The 19589-nt window shown below is 36.4% G+C and overlaps 2 protein-coding genes across 3 annotated transcripts; one reads left to right on the forward strand and one right to left on the reverse strand.

The window, feature by feature from the left end:
- Positions 1-70: 70 nt before the first annotated feature.
- LOC128022537 (U6 snRNA-associated Sm-like protein LSm4) lies at positions 71-3579 on the forward strand. 2 transcript variants are annotated; one of them, XM_052610203.1, is made up of 6 exons: positions 71-222; positions 806-847; positions 1643-1741; positions 1884-2085; positions 2955-3031; positions 3319-3579. In XM_052610203.1, exons 1-6 carry the CDS (start codon positions 220-222, stop codon positions 3322-3324), a joined length of 429 nt encoding a protein of 142 aa, XP_052466163.1. In that variant the 5' UTR covers positions 71-219; the 3' UTR covers positions 3325-3579. The 2 variants fall into 2 exon arrangements, with proteins under 2 accessions (XP_052466163.1, XP_052466162.1); XM_052610202.1 differs by having other exon boundaries at positions 76-222; positions 2955-3579.
- Positions 3580-4382: 803 nt separating this feature from the next.
- Positions 4383-19232, reverse strand: rab3ab (RAB3A, member RAS oncogene family, b). Its single transcript, XM_052610204.1, has 5 exons — positions 19110-19232; positions 13439-13666; positions 8476-8594; positions 7491-7615; positions 4383-7055 (listed from the first exon to the last, which is right to left on the reverse strand). The coding sequence occupies exons 2-5, from the start codon at positions 13664-13666 to the stop codon at positions 6865-6867; spliced, it is 663 nt and encodes a 220-aa protein (XP_052466164.1). The 5' UTR covers positions 19110-19232; the 3' UTR covers positions 4383-6864.
- Positions 19233-19589: the final 357 nt, after the last annotated feature.

Raw genomic sequence — 19589 nt, forward strand, 5'->3', positions numbered from 1 at the left:
TTATTGCAGTAAATATCACGGTGCAGAAACCCCAGCTACTTTTATTATGGGGGCTTTTATTTTGACAACTTCCGCTTTCGCCTGGAAGTACAACAGTAAACGTTTCGCACACCCGCTTCGGTTTCAAAGAAGATTCGCAACAAATATTCGTGATTTAAGACTTTAGCTGATTAAAACTTTATTCGAGATTTAAAAAGACTGATCAGCCGCTCAGCTGTCATGGTAAGCGACGTTTATAATCACGCAGTTGCTCAGGTATTCCGTTCGGTGACCGTTTAGTATGTAAACGAACGCGTTTTTGCAGGTAGACATGGAATCTGTTTTATTAGTCTAACTTAGTTTCTAACGTTAGTTGTTTTAAAAATTAAACTCCTTGTAAATTACTACAGTCACATGCGATGCACTTTATTTATCAGATTTTGGCTTTTCAGTGTATAATGCATATAAAACTGATTGAAATGTCAGCCAGATAGACGCAGATAGTTCTGACTTTTATTTGACACTATTTATTCGCATCTCTGAGAAATATTTGAAGGATGCGTCATCAATTAACAAGGCTGCTGTCACTCAGTATATTTCGGAATTGACGCCATTATTCTTTTATTTAATTTTAGTCTAATTTCTGTTCTTGTGTTTGAGTGCAATCTCTGTTAATGTTTTTATCTTAATCTTAGATAATCTTAATTGTGCATTCATGAGTAAAAACATCCATCTAGAGCACCGAGGGGACTTTTCATGTGCTTTAATGTAAAATAATTGTCATCACCACCCTTGATGGTTGATTTTCTGATTTCTTCTCTCCAAGCTCCCGTTATCTTTACTGAAGACCGCTCAGAACCACCCCATGGTGAGTATCGCGTGCACATATTACAGAACAGATGTGGAGAGATTTATGATTACGTCACTTGCTTGAATAAATTAAATATAAAGTATGCAACATCAAAGTTTTTCTTAGTCAAGCACCCGTTTGAGGTTGATGTGTGTGCTTTTGTTTTAATGTTTACATCACGTGCTCACCAATGGATCCTTTGCAGTGAATGGGTGCCATCAGAATGAACCCAAACAGCAGATAAAAAATCAAAAAAAAAAATCACAATAATTCACAAGTAATCCACATGACTCCAGTCCATTAATTAATGCCTTGTGAAGCCAAAAGTGTCATGTTTGTAAGAAAAAAATACTACTACAAATGCATCCTCTCTTTCTATAATATTGCTTCCTCCAGTGACAGTCTTGTTTGAATCAGGAGAGAAATATGCAAAGATTAAGCACCCTTTACAAAAAAAAAAAATCCCCTCATAAATCCCCATTTATTTATTTTTATGTGTGTAAAGGGCAAATTAAGGCCTGCAGAAACCCAAAATAAGCAAACATACATTGGATTGTACTATTGTTTTTTTTTTTTTTTTTGTACTATTGTAATGTTATTATACTTGTAGGTTTGGCTTAAAACTATTAATTGAAGATTTTTTTTTTCCAATATGGTGAAGATAAGAAAAAGAACCAAGCTCACCGAAAACGGGGCAGTCAGTTTTATAATCCGCAATCACTGAACTGTCACACTAGATTTTTATTAGGGACCAACTAGCAAAACAAATAAAAAGAAATGGCATTTAATAAGTTAGTCTGCATTTGTTTTCAGCTGGTGGAGTTAAAGAATGGTGAGACATACAATGGCCATCTGGTCAGCTGTGACAACTGGATGAACATCAATTTGAGAGAAGTTATTTGCACCTCACGGGTAAATAAAACCCCTTTGCTCGAGATACAGGGTTCTTTGAAATATTTGTAACATTTTTGATTGCAGAAACATGATTGAGCGATTATGGCATTTGTGTATGCGCTGGAACCTAATTTTTGTTTCTGCCTGCTCTGGATCGCAGGATGGAGATAAATTTTGGAGGATGCCGGAGTGCTACATCAGAGGAAGCACAATTAAATACTTACGAATCCCTGATGAGATCATAGATATGGTGAAAGAGGAAGTGATGTCAAAGGGGCGTGGCCGGGGAGGCATGCAGCAGAACAAGCCACAGGGAAAGGGCAGAGCAGGCGGACCTGGAAGAGGAGGTGGAGCCGGCAGAGGTTAGACACATTTCAGAGCCCTTGTTAAAGAAATAAAGTGACAGAAGTTTCATTTATGGGTGAACTTAAAGGGACAGTGAAAATTCTAAATTCTAAAATTCAAAAATGAAAATTCAGTCACCCTCAAGTTGTTCCAAACCTGTATGAGTTACTGTCTTCTGTTAAACACTAAAAAGCAGATTCTCTGTTGGTTACTAAACAATTGATGGTAGCTATCCACTTCCATAGTATGGAAGAAAATAGTATGGAAGTCAATGGCTACCGTCAACTGTTTGGTTACAAACATTATTCAAATTATCTTCTTTTTAACCTGCTAACTGTCAGTCCCACTAAAATGACATTTCTAACTAAAATAGGTGTAAATCTTAATAAAAAAAAGATGGATAGATATAGAGATATAGATATTAAATCTTATACTTTGGAGCATAGTAAATATGGATCATATAACTTTTCCAATTGAAGGCCATCAAGGTCCATTGGTGATCCATATAAGGATGTGAACCCTTTTTTTTATATATATATATTTTCACACAATGCATGAATAGACATCCTGTTTAGAAGTAGTATGGACAGTTTTGTATTTAAAGTCAACTTTAACAAACACCGAAGACATACTGAAACAAAATGTTTGCATTTAACGGTTTATAGTGAAGACCTGTTGTATCATAAAGCTATTTTTTTTATTATATATATATTTTTAAATGGATATTATCATTTGAACATTGAGCGAAAAATTATGCATTATTTGATTTTATAATAAAAGTCTTGGTACAACTTTTACTATTTAATTTCTTTTATCAGGTTAAACATTGCAGTCATGGTTTCCAAAACGCATACACGTTGTTGACAGACTTTTGTTTTCTTTTGAGGTATTTTTGGTGGTCGTGGCAGAGGCATGCCGGGAACTGGCCGTGGACAGCAAGACAAAAAACCCGGAAAACCACAAGGTGTCCAAAACCAACACTAGATACAAAACAGATCCTTCTGTCATGTGTTAAAGTTTTACTCCCTTTGGACACAAAATCACCTTTTCAGATCTCTTGACATTCACACATTAACATCTTAAGGTTGAGTGGTTTCTTTTAGAGACTCGTATACAAGCCTCAGTTTGTGCATCAAAATGTGTTCAGTTGCACTGAGTTTGTTGTAAAAGCCCTTAATAGAAAAACAGTACCTTTTGTCATGTGAAGTTTTAAAGACTATCTCAAACTTTTTCTGTCATCTACTTTCTCCGTTTGATCATCAGCCAAAAAGGAGTGAGTTTAAGTTGAAATGGGTGTCCTGGATCTCTCTGAAGATTTTAATTTGGACAAGTTGATATAAAGGTGCTCTCTAATTTCGCCAAGTTGTTTTTATTTTCTGTTCTCTCACATTTTGGTGCATGTTTTCACATTTGCTGTTTTAATTTGTTGCTTTTTTGTGCTTTAAAATAAACCATGGTGTAACTTATGTACAATGCACTTGTGAATAAACTTTTTTTGTTAAATACTGCAATTGCTGTTTATAAGTCTGTGAGCACTGTTACATCTAAAGTATTGGAAACAAGTTGCATGTAAAATCTTAGGTAACTGCTGTCTTTACCCATCTCTGCTTTGAGGCGTCTCTGCTTCAAATGGGGTAGTTCACTCAAAAATGAAAACTATTATCATTTACTCACCTTCAGGTTGTTCCAAACCTGTATGCAATTGTGAAACCAGCTAAAAAATGCTTAAAAGTTTCATATTATAGTTCATTGAGATTTAAGATATTTTTAACTGACCTGAACCAAGATTAAGCTCAGTATTTTCCTTCCAGCCAATCAGCTGATCACCTTCACCCTAACACTATTTCTATTGGGGGTGCTGCTATTTTAGGACAACGGCTATAGATAAGTATTTAGTTCCCTCTTGTGGTTATGTTAATGAAACGGCATAGATAGGGAGTTATTCATTTTAGATGACAGGCCAGAAGACCTTAGTCACGGTAGCGCCATATTAAATATTTGAGGGGAGTGAAAACGAGGCTGTGAGGGACAGACGTACAGTGCATTCAATGGATTGTATTGTTGTGTTCACAACACGACGGGTGTCCAGCTGACGAAACGTTCTCCTGGACTAAAAAAAAATCTTTTCAATAAACAAACACTCAATAAAACAGTTTTTGAGTTCTGATTATTATGTTATCTGGGACCTTTGACATTGTAAACACTGAGTCTATTCCTCACAGACAGCGTTTCGTTTTCATTTCTAACCTGCCATAGGCATATTGCTGACTAAAGACATTCATAAAAACTGGCAAAGACGCAACATAGTCTCAAGTAAACGGCACAATTTTTTTTATTTTTTATAAGGTCAGTCATTTTCACAACATGGACAGTTGATTTGGTAAATTTCACCACTGGACACTTTTGACACCAAACCCCTTATTGTAAGTACAGTACATTTACAACTGCATATTAGTGTTTTTCCTTGTATATTATATTTGATTATCAGAGGAAAAAAATAATAATAATACAAAACAAAGATTCTCAATGGAAAGCATGAATAAAAACAATTCTAGATAAAAATGTAGGACATGGAGAACAAACTCTTAGTCATGATAAACTGATCTGAACGTGGAGCGGCTACCTTACATGATGAGCTGTGATGTTAATAAAGATTCAGACTCATTCTCTTCCCTTTTCTGGTATCCATGGTCATGAGAGGGGCTCACTAAGGTCCTCTTGTCTGTATCAACTGCTCATTAGGCCTAAAAGAGAGGGGACCCACCTACAAACAACTCGTCTCAGGCCTAGAGAATGTAGCAAAGGCTCTGCTGACACCTACATTGAACTGAACATTTTGATTTCAACATAAGCAGTTTTTTAAATAATGAACAGCATCTGCCACAAATACAGTCAGGCGATTTAATTTCTGCGAACTTGCTCCACAGTAGATGTGACAGTCAGTCTATCTGCCTGCTTTGGTTTACAACATTACTAGGATTTAATCCACTTAATCCAACAATCACATTCCCATTACATCCTACAAACACGTTCTGTTTATTTCAACAAAATGGTAAATATTCTGCAACACATGAAAAGTTATTTTCTTCAATATTGCTCTGTAATAAAGTGACATTCATTCACAAGCAGGCATACACAACAGCATGTAAAGAACGTCCTTTATATCCTCTTTTGTAGCTTTTTTCTTAATATCACCTAGATTTTTTTTTTAAAGCCCATAATCAATACAACAGTCCACACAGAAAACCAAAGAGTCAAATGTATTTACAGTAAACGTATTTTCTCTAAAGGAAGACAGCATAGCAAAGGAAAGAGGCAGGAATAATCAGGGAGGATCTTGCAGATGTAAACGTTAATACTCATCTGGGTTTAAATTTTTATTTATTTTATTTTTTGCAAACAGATTTCTGCATTATATTTGCAGGCCTGGAATTACAGAGCCAAGTAAATACTTTTACAGGACACGCCAGTCTAGAAAATCATTATGGAAAATGCCAGTCAAATCTCAGCAACTTTTGCTAAATTCTGAGAGCGTATATATTGTTGATAGGTCGAGCTTATGGCTCTGCTGCTATAGTGAAATAAGCAACAGCATGGCTGCAAATCAAACTCAGATTTTGACTAGGAATACACTTGACTAGACCTAACGATGCACTGAGAAAGGAATCCTACCACTATTTGCCTAAATGGCTTTATTTCCTTCCATGCAAATTTACATTAAGGAATGTTTGTGTATGATATCTGGCTTTCAGTCCCGGGACTGAAGTTACATGAGGCAAGGCAGTGAACAAGATACAATGACACAGATACAAATAAGCAAGAAAGGTTTGAGACGAGCACTGCAAAGAATTACCATGAAAACAGTATTAATTGACTTCTCTAACTCTCTATATTTGTTAAAATTGGTAATTTAAAAAAAAAAAACGAACAAAACATATTAGATATGTATTTCTAACTGTATCATTTAAATACTGGACCGTATTTATGTACACTTTTTGGAATAAATATATAGATATCGCTCTCCAGTTCTCTTTTTCTATTTGTTCATAAATAATTTAAGGATATGGAGGTGTAGAAGAAGAAAAAATGTTAAAATATGAAGTGATATGAAGGCATCGAAAACAAAGATAACTGACTCTGTGTGCTATGCCAAACCTACGCCTAATCACACACTCCTAACATTTAAATATAGGCCTAATTATAAAGTCATTAAAACATAATGCGGGCTTAATCGTACTTATAGTCCTAATCAAAAGGGATAGTTCACCCAAATATGTGTATTCTGTCATTGTTTACTCTCCGTCAAGTTGTTAACAGTTAACTGTTGTTAACTGTTCATAACTGTATGAATTTCTTCTGCTGAACATAAAATATATTTTGAAGAATGTATTTAAACTAAAATGTTCCCATTTACTTTTTATAGTATTTTTTTTTATACTAAGGGAGTTAAAGAAGACCAACATCTGTTTGGTTAACCATTCTTCATAATATATTTTGTTTGGAACAACTTGAGGAAGCGTAAACCATGACAGAATTCAAATTTTTGGGTGAGCTATCCCTTTAAAGGGCATTAAGGCTTTCCTTTTAAAATCGAATGGATTGCACGTTGAATAAAATCATTTCAAAGTTTGAGATGTCAAAATGAGTTTTCAGTGAGGAGGGGGCGGAGCTAGAGGGTGTGACCAGAGGAGGCAGTATGGGAATTGAGGGTTTTATGTTTCTTGTTCTTTTTAAATATCTAAACTTGTTGTTTTTGTGTGTTGGTGCAAGGCAGTGCAGAGAGAGCCGGGGGGTTTTCAGCAGGCGCAGTCCTGGTGCGGAGCGGTGGGCTGCTCGGTGAGCTGCGGCCCCTGTTTGGCTCCCGTCACTGCAGGATCAGCGGCATCCAGGCTCTCTGACATCTTCTCGCAGATTATGTCCACCAGCCGCTCGAAGGTTTGTTTAATGTTAATGTTGTCCTTGGCACTGGCCTCAAAAAACTCAAAACCTACGGACAAAAGAGGAAACTAATTCAAGACCAAAGCCTTGTCTAAAACTCTAAAGTGAGCTGTCAACATTTACACATCGTTTAAAGTAACTTGAAAAACTTAAAAACTTTTCTAGACACTAAGTTCTATGTAGAATTTTTAAAGGATATTTCAAATCTGATTTAGATGGTTTCATCCAACTATTCACATGTATGTTACTTTATGACCATGCATGATATTATACCAAATATATTTCCAAATAATTTAAATTGCAATGCTATAATGTAGGATTACGCTTCATGGAGAGTGATTATGCAGGGAGAGTGGGGATCTTGATTGTAAAGCTAGCTTGCTATAGCTAGCCTCTCTGAAATCGACGACCCTACCTTTAATATATTTAAAATTATAGCTGTGAATATTTGAAAATATTGCACCAACCTGGAAACATGACTTACCGAGATGCTCGGAGAGCTGTCGTCCCCTCTCAGAGGCCACGACCCTCTCATCCTCCATGTCACACTTGTTGCCCACTAGCAGCACCTGAGCGTTATCCCATGAGTACGTCTTAATCTGGGTGGACCTGCGGGAGACAGTCAGATTTGATTAAACGTTTGCTTGTTAAACTAACTTTCCTCTACGTCTGGGGGATATGGTCAAAAATATTATCACAATAGTTTTTTCCACATCATGATATCAATATTTATCACAATATTAATTTACCATTAATGGGGCAGAAAAAAGCTTTCAACATGTTTGTCAAACCTTGAGGACAAATATAAACATTCACAATTAAAATTCACAGAGTAGCTTCCTTTATTTTATTTTTTTAATTTGTTTTCTCATTTTATTTTATTTTCTTGTGTTTTAAGATCAAATACAATTTTAGCATAATGAAATGAATTATTAAATGTTAACAATTTAATCAATCTTTTAAAATGTAGTCAAATGAAAATATAGCAATTAATTTATATACATATATATATATATATATATATATATATATATATATATATATATATATATTTATTTTTATTTTTGCAAAACACAGTTATTTAAAACTTGGATGAAAAAAATATATTGGTTGGATGATACCCCTTAATAATAATAATAATAATAATAATAATACAAAATGTAATATTAATGTGGAAGTATATTTGAATATACAATATTAATATATTTCTGTAATAATTTCTTCAAGTTAAAGTTAACTTTTATTTTGGCGGATCGACATGAAGTTCTTTGAGATTCAGTGTGTGTTTGATGGTAGTTTTCACTAAATGTATAAAGCTGGTGAAGTGACTCTCAGAGCAGCTGTAGAGATGAAGTTCATATGTTCATATCTCGTATTTTGAGATGCTGAAAACACAGTGTGTTTGAGTTTGTGTAGTTGACGAGCTGTGCCATTCATTAGTGCAGAGACACACAGTTTAGTTAACCCACCAGTCCTGCACAGCGGCAAAAGACTCCTCGTTGGTGATGTCATACATGAGGATGAAGCCCATGGCTCCGCGGTAGTAGGCGGTGGTGATGGTTCTGTAGCGCTCCTGTCCCGCAGTGTCCTGTGAAGGAACAGCCAGCAATGCACAAGACGAAATAGGAAAAAAAAAGCAAAACCAATCAAATTTACATTTAAAATATACAGAATATGCATTTGTTTGTTAGATCGATAATGCCATTACAGTATGAACATACTGCTACAAATAATAGTTTAAGACTGTAATGTTTTTAAAAGAAGTCTCTTATGCTCACCAAGGCTGCATTTATTTATTCAAAATAACATTAAATATAGTGATATTGTGAAATATTATTATAATTTAAAAGAACTGTTTTTTATTTGAATTCGTTTTAAAATGCAATTTATTCCTGTGATGCAAAGCTGCATTTTCAGCATCAGTCTTCAGTGTCACATGATCCTCTAGAAATCATTATAATATGCCGATTTGCTGCTAATGTATCATCAGTTATTACTATTATTTATGCTAAATTATCGATAATAGTTGATGTTGAAAAAAGAACAATTTATCTGAAACAGAATATTTTGTAACATCAAAAATCTCTTTACTATCACTTTTCATCAATTTAATGTAGCTTTGCTGAATAAAAGTATATATATATATATATATATATATATATATATATATATATATATATATATATATATATATATATATATATATATATATATATATATATATATATATATATATATATTCTTTCAATGAGCCCCAGCACTTTTGTTTTCACATAACCAGGAAAACAGGATTTCGGGATTCGGTTTTAACATGTAGCTACTCCTATCAAGAAACTTGAGTGCAAGTAAAACAATAAGCATCCACCATGAAGGGACCTGATCCCTGCACCACTGCATCAGAGAAATGAGCCTGTTAATTATGAACACATTCAGTTCAGTCATTAGTGGCCTGACTTATGCAGGAGACCAAACAAGGGCTTGTCTAGGGCCTGGCAACAAACTGCAGCTTTATGACAGATTTATGAGTTTTTCTATGCAACCACCTATTCCTACTGTAATAAATCAGCAGACTAATCCTCACAATCAATGTAACCTCTAAGAGACTTGTGGTCAGAATGGTGTCTACTGAGCAGCACTGATGGACCTATTAATATACCAGACGATCTGTGAGACTGCAAACCTATGTCTGGCTCGTGACTCTGATACCACAGTTATATAGCATCTTTTCAATGGTACGCTGCAAATCAGCGTAATTTCATTTTTCTGTTACACGGTCCCTAAACCATACAGAGCAGCATTAAGGGAAACAAGCAGCTTTATGTTCAAATTCAATTTTACATCCATGCTAAGCAAAAACCTATGGAAGCTCATTTTCGCCACTGAATAAAAAATAAAATACCACAATGCAATGTGCTTGATTAGACCTGCCATTTCTGTAAACTGTAAGCAATATCAATTGCAATTCCTAACTCTTGGGACGTGACTTGATGTTTTTACACTTTAAAAAGGATTAACCCTGAATATTTGATACAATCTTTAATGATTTTTATTAAGTAAACATAAGAAAATCTTTTATATTTGTAATATTTCAAGACAAACACTGGATTGAAGCACCGTACTTTAGGTTAATTTATTATCCATACATCAGTTTTAGAAAAATCACTCAAAATGTGAGCATATGATCATCAGGCATTTGATAAACGTTTATCTTCTATCTCTCAGTTATCATTGTAGTGCACTGCATTAAATGTTTCGAAACTTCAGAGCTTTGATAATAAAACGAATAATTTAAATATCATCTTACGAAGACGTTAATAGGAAATATAGAGTGACAACTGATATTTGTAAGCATTTTAAGAAAGTTATACTGTTAAAAAGATCTCATTGATTAACATTACAGTTTATCAATATTTCATCTTACTTTTCGCCAATATAAATATCATCAACTGCACCAAATTTCATAATTACATGGTTCGTTTTTCCCCCTTAAAGGCAGGGTAGGTAAAACATGTATAAAACACTTTTTTTCCAAATGTGTTTAAACTTTATTTATATATCAATACATAATTAAAATGTAAGTACTCTGAAAAAGAAAGTATAAAAATCGAGTGTCTGTAGACCTCTAACGACTGTTTTAAAGACAGCTCATTATTTCCATTCACACCACCCCCTCCCTTCTGGGCGCCTTCCAAAGCCACGCCCCCAAAACACATGAACGCGTGACTCCGACCACTGAGCTGGAAGACGCATTATTTACCTGAGACGAGCGGAGAGGAAGGAGCAGAGTGCATGTAGTGAAATCATGTCAGAATCACATGTAATAAAAATAACTTCATAATTATGAAGATAAACAAACAAGATGTATTTTAGTACTCCCTATCAAGCTAGCATATTGATATTGGTAAAGTTTAAAATATATATTTTTTGATTCGCTAACGAGCTAGTTATCTATAAGGCAAAGCTAAAAACAGGTTGCATGATACACGTTTTTCCATTACCATCATTTACACTGTGATGAAGATGAATTTCGTGTAAGATTCATAACATATACGTTGTTCTGCATGTAAGAGTTCCATGATGAAAGCATTGTTGACTCTGATGAGGACTACACTCCAGAGACAAGTACCGCATCGTCAGCTCGAGGACAGGTCCGGGGTCGAGGGCGAAGCAGAGGAGGTCGTGCAAGAGGCCGTGCAACTAGGGTCCGAGGAAGTAGACGCCGAGGACGGGGTGGTCGAAGTGCAGGGCAAGGAGCACTTGAGTTCCCTCAGTTCTCGCCATCGCTGGAAAGGCACGCCGATATTAACTCGCGTTTTATTTCTTTGTTTATCCAAAGACTTTTTGTTCATTGCCTTTTCTTGTACTGTTACTGTCTTCCTTTTTTTTGCCTGGTTTGCCTTTACTAACTACATAGGCCGGTACTGTGAATTTCGCTTGCTGTTTCTCTGCCATTGTTTTGGTATTCCTAGGATCCGTGCCTCTTGAATTCCTCAAATCAAACGTGCGTACGCAAGTGGGCAGGTCATGTGTGGCAAAAGGGTGGTTGCCATGGTTGCGAGAGAGTGACAGTCGCCTAAGCCAATCCTATGTTTCGTGCCGAAAGGAAATAATGAGCTGTGTTTAATACAGATTAAACGGTCTAGAGTCACTCGATTTTTATACTCTCTTTATCAGAGTACTTACATTTTAATTATGCATTGATATAAATAGAAAGTTGAAACAAATTTGGAAGAAAGTTGTTTATAAATTTCTTACCTACCCTGCCTTTAAGTATGAGCTCCATATTTATGAGCCATAAAAACCTGATGTATCAAATATCATAGTGAACAAAAAACCTTTGTAATTTTTAATATATATATATATATATATATATATATATATATATATATATATATATATATATATATATATATATATATATATATATATATATATATATATATATATTTATTGTCTAAAAGCTTAATAACCTGTTTCAATCAAAAAATACATACATTTTCTTATTATTTAATATGCCAGGCTTTACAGGGTTAAAATGTAAAAGATAACCTCCAAGATGACAGCTGGACACCACTGAATGACTGTGAATCACACTTGAGGTCATGTGACAATGAAGCATAGTACTGTCTGATGCAGTCATCATTGCATTACACTATTTTTAAGATATAGTAGGGAATAAACACCATTTTATGAGGTATTCGATAAATGGCTAGTATTCGGTTCTGAACATAGCCAAATGTTCATGTCTTTTGTACCCTATACTGCACGATGCACAACTCTATATTTTATCCATTGTAAAGATGGTGGGAGTGTGTGTGCGCGCACGTGCGTGTGTGTGTGTGTGTGTGTTTGCTCGGGTCTGCGGGGTGGGGGAGGGTTGTCTTCTATGCTTCCACCAGAGGGAAATTTAAGGCACTGGGGGAGGGGTCCGGATACATCACGAGCGATTCTGTTTGGTTACTCATCTAGCACATCAGCAAACCTCCCCAAACCTATTGGCTACCGACCATCTCTCTCTCTCTCTCTCTCTCTCTCTCTCTCTCTGTACCCGTAATATTTCTGCACTCCAAAAATCATAGCATAGTTTATGTTTGACTCTTGATTTCATATTAAATGAATGTTTTTCAATTTAAAATGCATTAATTTTAAATAGCTACACATCTGCATAAATCTGTTCATTTTGAAAACAAAAACATTTGTTTGTGGCTAGCTGTGAAACAAGCAATATTCAATTAGTTAAAATGTATGAGATAGATACAAATCGGATTGATTGATAAATATATAAATTTGGTTTTCCAACACATTCAGTAGATTAGCACTTTAAGAGAAATGTCACTATTATATTTCATTTTTGTTTAATTGACAAATAATGCATCACATTAAGTTTATTAGTTAGTTTGTGTTAAACCTTTGGAAACTAAATGGATGGAAATTTGATATGCAATTCAAATAACATAAATTTTAAATTCAGGGCTAATTTTTTTTTTTTTTTTTTTTTTTTAATGTAGACCACAACCTTTCTCCATTAAACCACAGTGGCTTAATTTGTTGTTGTTGTTGGTTTTTTTTTTTGCTCTATTCGTTGATTTAAAATGTTTTGGTTTATGGCATCTCTATCACAATTAATTTCCACCATTTCACATGCTGTTAAACTCAGTGGGTCCATGATGGTGCATGCACATTAAGCCACAGCTCTGTTTCTGACATTTAAATGAGATTTATAGGTCTGGAATGAGACGATCAATATGAGTGACTTTAAACACCAGTAAAATCTCAACAGATCACCTACTATGGACCTTCCAGTAAGAAAACAAGAATGAAAAAATGAAAAAGCACCTTTTACCTTTGTCTTCATTAAACAATAACCACAACAAGGCCTTAAACTGGCACAGATGTGTTCTGCTTATGAGCTGATGGGAAACATGATCTCACCCAGATCTGCAGCTTTATCCTCTTGTCATTCCTGTAGATGGTCTTCACCTTGAAGTCGATGCCCACCGTGCTGACAAATGCTGGTGTGAAGGAGTCATCTGCATAACGAAACAGAAAGCTGGTCTTTCCAACACTGCTGTTTCCGATGATCAGGATTTTGAACATGTAATCAAAGTTCTGGTCGGAAGACTCCTTTTGTCCATAACGGTTATCTGTAGCTGAAGCCATCTGGAGAAAATAGAAAAAGAGGACGTTTGGACATATTTTGCAGCATTTAAGACATAGCGGCATCAATTTATAACTATTCTCGCAGACTGAGTAACACTAAGTTCCCAAATGTACCATAAACATTTCAAAACAAAATAAATATTATCATGTTTTCAAATATTGAAAACTGAGAGTGAAATACATAGGTAGCATGAACTGTAGCATTGTACCGCACCAAAATTACACTTCCACCTATGATACCTTCTTCTGTTCAAATTCAATTTGATCTGAAGTAGGATGCACCGATGTATCGGCCAGTAATCAGTATCAGCAGATAAAAGCAATTATCTGCACTTTCAGCCATTGGCCGATTCTTAAAAAAACATCCAATGTCCAGAGCCAATTATATCCTGTCAATCAGACTTTGAATGTCTCAAAATAGGGCTGTTAAACAGTGAAGTGAACTGACATACAGCCAAGTATGGTGACCCATACCATAATTCATGTGCTGCATTTAACCCATCCAAAGTGCACACACACACACCTTGAACACACACCCGAGGCAGTGGGCAACCATTTATGCTGCGGCACCCGGGAGCATTTGGGGGTTTGGTGCCCTGCTCAAGCTGGCCCGAGATGGCCCGAGACTCAAACCCACAACCTTGGGAGTCAAACTCTCTAACCACTAGGCCATGACTTCATGACTACACTTGATCTTAGCCAAAAGGCTGAAAAGCGAAACACACACACACACAAAAACAGTGATAAGACTTAAATGAGAGATCTTGACAGAGGCACACTTCCAACTTCAGTGTTACAAATTTAAATCAATAAGAGACCTATACATGAACAAATTCACAAACATCATAAAGAACTTTACAGCCATGACTGAAGAGGAACAGATAAAGACAGTACTAGGAGAGGAATGTTAACACAAATGTTCACTCAGGTTCTAATTTGTTACACTGTTTATTTAAGTTTAAACTGTTATAATGTTTTCTTCTATTATTTTGATCTTTTCATTATTATTATGCTGCTCTACATATATTCCAAGATTTGGCAATATTGTATTTTTTTTACAGTCATGCCAATAAAGCAATTATATATATATATATATATATATATATATATATATATATATATATATATATAGGGTTGCCAGGTCTGCAGTTTTCCTTCACTTAAATCTGCAGTTGGTAACTTTTGTAAAAATGTATTTTTTTTACATATTTGTTAAACCTGTCATTATGTCCTGAATATGAGACAGATAATCTGTGAAAAAATCAAGCTCCTCTGGCTCCTCCCAGTGCTCCTATTGCCATTTGCAGAAATACATCGCTCCCGGTAAAAAACAACCAATCAGAGCTGCGGTCCGTAACTTAGTTTGTGTTCAAAATATACAAAATGTACATAATAAGCGAGTACACCATGAATCCATTTTCCAAACCGTGTTTTTAGCTTGTCCTGAATCACTAGGGTGCACCTATAATAAGTGTTTATATTCGGACTATTTTAGATTGCTTTGGGGGTACCGCGGCGGAGTAACCCAGTACCTTTGTGATTCTTCATAGACATAAACAGAGAGAAGTAGTTCCAGCTACGATGTTCTTTCGCAACATGCAAGCAGTTCTGTTTATTAACCGCTAGAGCGTCAAAAGTTACCGACTGCAGCTTTAAGAAACAATGCTGCATCGCTCGAAAAAAAATCACAAAATTCAAGCATATGCAGTTTCATTCCCCGGCATGCTCGGTTCCCCACGGCTGAGTTTTTGGATGAGTTAGGCGTCTCATCCACGGGTGAACTTAATTTCTCATTTGGATCTCAGGAGGAGAATGAAGTCTCCCTCGCAGCAACAGGGGGTGGACTCACGCCTTCTGACGTGGAGGACATTGCTGTGCTGACGCTTTTAGGTGTTCCAGAGTCTGATGTGGAGTTGGTGGCCGTGCTTGCCAGGCCACTGCAAGTGTTGGGTTGGAGTATGTTTCACCACCCTCCCTCAAGTGCTCGCGGTTTGATGATAGGTTGCTGGAGGCACTGGGTAAGTGCCATCCCACCTGGTGCCCTTCTTCCTGGAAGTATACAGGGAGCTCACATGGAATGTGCTGCTTTTGGCCAGGACAAGCTTTGTGGGCTCATCCTTCACTCCCCTCAACAGTAGGGCGGAGACACAAGCTATCTGGTCCCGCTGAAGGAACAGGGCGGTCCCATCCTCAACTACCTTGATGACTGGCTGATTGTAGCTCAGTCCCAGGAGTTGGTTTGAGAACACAGGAACCAGGTCATTTTGCTCCTTGCCCGATTGGGATTTCGGGTCAACTGGGAGAAGAGCAAGCTCTCTTCTGGGCGGAGCATCTATTTTTTCTTTGTGGAGTGGGACACGATCACCATGACAGCACGTCTTTCTCTAGATAGCGCTCAGTCATCTTAAATGCCTTGAGGGTGAATGCATTTTCAGCAAATTAACATTTTTGGGTGAACTTTTCCTCTAAGGCTGACTTTTGGTGCTTTTCCACTGCATGGTATGGCATGGTACGGATAATTTTGGGGGGGTTTTCCACTGGGTACAGTACCTGGTACTTTTTTAGTACCACTTCTGATGAGGTTCTAAGGTAACTGTACAGTTACCAAAACGTGACGTGTGAACTCTGCTGATCATGGATTGGCCGGAGAGAATCGTCACTACCTGCTTCACTGAACATAACCGCTAGATTTAAATCAGCACAGCCAGCGAAGGATCGAACGCAAACGTTTTGAACGAGCGCACCTCTTTTTAACAACCCAAAAGTTTTGTTGTCTTTTGCTGAGGTACAGACATTTCTCTCATTGATAGCAGAGGAGCGGATCCAGTGAGAACTTGATGAGGTGACGCCGAATGAAAAGTTATTTTTTAGGAGTAGTGGCAATAGAGGCGGCACAACTATAACAAAATGTGAATAATCCTGCCCGATCTAAAGCGATACTAATCTGCAGTGGAAACGCAAACCGTGCTGAGCTTTGCCGTGCTGAGTCGAACCACGCAGTGGAAAAGCGCCATTAGATTACTCATTACTCTTTTCTGTAAGACAAGTACCAGGCCGGATATTGAAGGTGAGCAGGGAAGAAAGAGATAAAGAGAGTCAGAGATCTGGAGGACAAATGTAACATGAGGTTCCATGCTGTGTGTATTGCAATGACTCGACAGAGCATGGAAAAACAGATTGGGATCAAGTGAAAAGCAATAATCAGAACTCACGGATGTCTGACAGACACATTTAGCCTAACTATAAAAGAAAATGCTGAAGAGATGAAACACTGAGCAAGCATTTCACGTTGACAAGGGCAGATGTTTGATTCTTATCAGGCTTTCTCTGAAAGGTTCTACGTCACATGAGGACTAACTGACCATTTCACCCTTTAAATTAAACTCATTCGGACAGAGGCTGTAACATGTCAAATTAGAGTGATGTTTGCCTCAAGTAGGTCATGTCATACACACATACTGATGCTGGAATATATTCGTAACAGCATGCTATTTTTTTGTAATGTTTTTGAATGAAGTATTTTATGCCTACAAAAGCTGGATTTGATCAGAAATACAGTAAAATAAATATTTAAATGTTTTACTTTTACTCATTCCTGTGATGCATAGCTGAATTTTCAGCATCATTTCTCCAGGTTTCAGTGTCACATGATCTTCAGAAATCACTCTAATATGCTGATTTGCTGCTCAAGAAGCATTTCTTATTATTGTCAATGATGGAAATAGTTGTGCTGATTAATATTTATGTGGAAACCATGATCATTTATGTATATTTTTTTTATAAATGTCATGTCACTTTTGAGCATGTCACTATCTATCTATTCACTATTTTCTTTTTACATTATATAGTATACATACTGTGCACAGTGCACAAAAGAACAAGACTATGAAAACACAAAAGTAAAAAAAAATGTATAATGTGCAGGTTACTCATTTGCATGCAATTACAATATAACTGGAGTGATCCTTGAATAAAGTTACAAAGTTTGGATAAAAATGACAGTGGGTAAATGTACAAATTTTAACAGAAAGATTATACTGCATAACTGGATGCCAATTGATAAGTGTCCATACAGTATACTCTTGCAAAAGGCTCACTGGGATTGGAGATTGGCATTGTATTCAGGTTTAGGTCAACATGATCTTTAGATAGAGAACTCAGAGGATGGCTGAAGGGAAAACTAACATTCATATCCTAACTTGCATTAGAGATATTTAGAAGTTTAATTAGCTTCAGCTTTGGCCTGGTTCTATGTATGATTATCACAATCAAAGCAAATTGCACCAGGCACAGAACAAACTCAACAAAAAAGCTTCTCCTCTGGAGACCCTGGGAGCTGATCTGATATTCTGTGCATTGCATCCAGTGTGTCTGAAAGATTCGCAGAGCACTAAAGCATCCTAAAGTCAGCATTTCTCCTGATAAAAGAGGGCTCCAGCTGACTAAAAATAGAGGCTAACTTTTAGACCATCTGCTCTTTCAGCCTAACAAAAACAGACTGCTGGACCATATGTAAAAAATACATAATAATTGGTTTTAGGAGTAAGCACTCTCTCTTCCTTTAGACTCAAATCCTCAGTAATGCTGAAGTCAGAGTAATCGACTGACAGCTCTGGACATTGTGTGTTAAGAGCTGTGCTGTCCAAGAACTGTCAAGTTGATTTGCTTCAAAATTATAATTCAGATAACCCCTTTAAATCAAAACACCAGTCTAAAGATGGTTTGAGCAGGTCTAGTTGGTCTCACAGCCAAAACCAGCTATAAAGTAACCAAAATATCAGCCAAAAGATCAGCTTTAAAGACCACTGAGCCAGTTTAGGCTGGTTTAAAACGTTTATGAACAAAGCAACTGAATATATACAGTACTGAACATGAAAAAAAATGGTCCAGAGCATCCAGAACATAATGAGTAATAACAGTTTGCTGAATGATGGAGGCAAACGAAACGCGTCTGCAATATTATGAATGATTTAATGAGACATAACCTATACAATGTTATACTAGCCTATTATATAATACAGTATAATATTACAGTAAAACGAGGACCAGTAAAAGATCAGAGCATCCTTACATAATAGGCTACAGCACATGTACATGAACACTGCTGCTGCGGAGGATATTTTCACCTGATTCACCATCTTCTGAGATGATGCTGACGAAAACAACGATTCATTATTATCATTTAGATATATAAAAGACGAAGAGGCAAACAATCTTTCGAATCCTTGCATTGTAATGTAAAGGGCTATGTGGCAGATGTGTCTTTGATGGGGAGTATAAATAGAAGTATAGGATGCGCGATGTCCATGTCAGATGAAGGTTATTCTTCTTACTTTGGGCTCATTTTTCGCAGCTTTCGAGTCGAAAAACACACCCATACAGTAAATATTACAAATCATTTAGCGCAAAGTATTTAAAACGCATATTGCTATCGTTGTCTTACCGTAAAAGCCGTTTTAAGCGTCACTTACGCCAATACTGCGCCTCTTCCAGCACCTGCAGACACTTTGACGTCACTTGAAAGACGTGTGACGCAAAGAGGGGCGGGGTCAGTGCTTTGATCGACGGCTCGGAGAACTAACGCTAACAATGCAGTCCCACCCACAGGACGTTAAATATTCAAGAAGTATTAAAGCCAGCACCATTCATTATTAAGGAGCGTGGCTTTGGTCTCTCCATAATTAATCAATAATAATGGTTGCAGAAAATGAGCAGCTGACACAGGGTTTTGTTTACATTAACGGTGCAGGTCAGTGTCCTTTTTACCACACTGATATGTAAGTAAAGTTTGACTCTTTATTGGTCATTTTTCTTATGACAAATGAAAAATGCATATACAGTATAGTTATTATCGTTGTTCCTGTAAAACCATAATAAAATAATGTAGGAACTAATTTAAATAATGTACTACGCTTTTTTCATG

The sequence above is a fragment of the Carassius gibelio genome, chromosome A11 (genome assembly GCF_023724105.1).
Source record: "Carassius gibelio isolate Cgi1373 ecotype wild population from Czech Republic chromosome A11, carGib1.2-hapl.c, whole genome shotgun sequence".
In the NCBI taxonomy this organism is placed as follows: domain Eukaryota; kingdom Metazoa; phylum Chordata; class Actinopteri; order Cypriniformes; family Cyprinidae; genus Carassius; species Carassius gibelio.

Bases quoted from the DNA above. Each gene is read 5' to 3' on its own strand.
- LOC128022537 (XM_052610202.1), top strand. The intron at 848-1,642 runs GTGAGTATCGCG...ATTTGTTTTCAG, and splicing joins CCGCTCAGAACCACCCCATG to CTGGTGGAGTTAAAGAATGG. The intron at 1,742-1,883 runs GTAAATAAAACC...TCTGGATCGCAG, and splicing joins AAGTTATTTGCACCTCACGG to GATGGAGATAAATTTTGGAG.
- rab3ab (XM_052610204.1), bottom strand. From the start codon at position 13,666: ATGGCTTCAGCTACAGATAACCGTTATGGACAAAAGGAGTCTTCCGAC. The intron at 8,595-13,438 runs GTGAGATCATGT...GTTCCTTCACAG, and splicing joins GGATAAAGCTGCAGATCTGG to GACACTGCGGGACAGGAGCG. The intron at 7,056-7,490 runs GTAAGTCATGTT...TTTTGTCCGTAG, and splicing joins ACAGCTCTCCGAGCATCTCG to GTTTTGAGTTTTTTGAGGCC.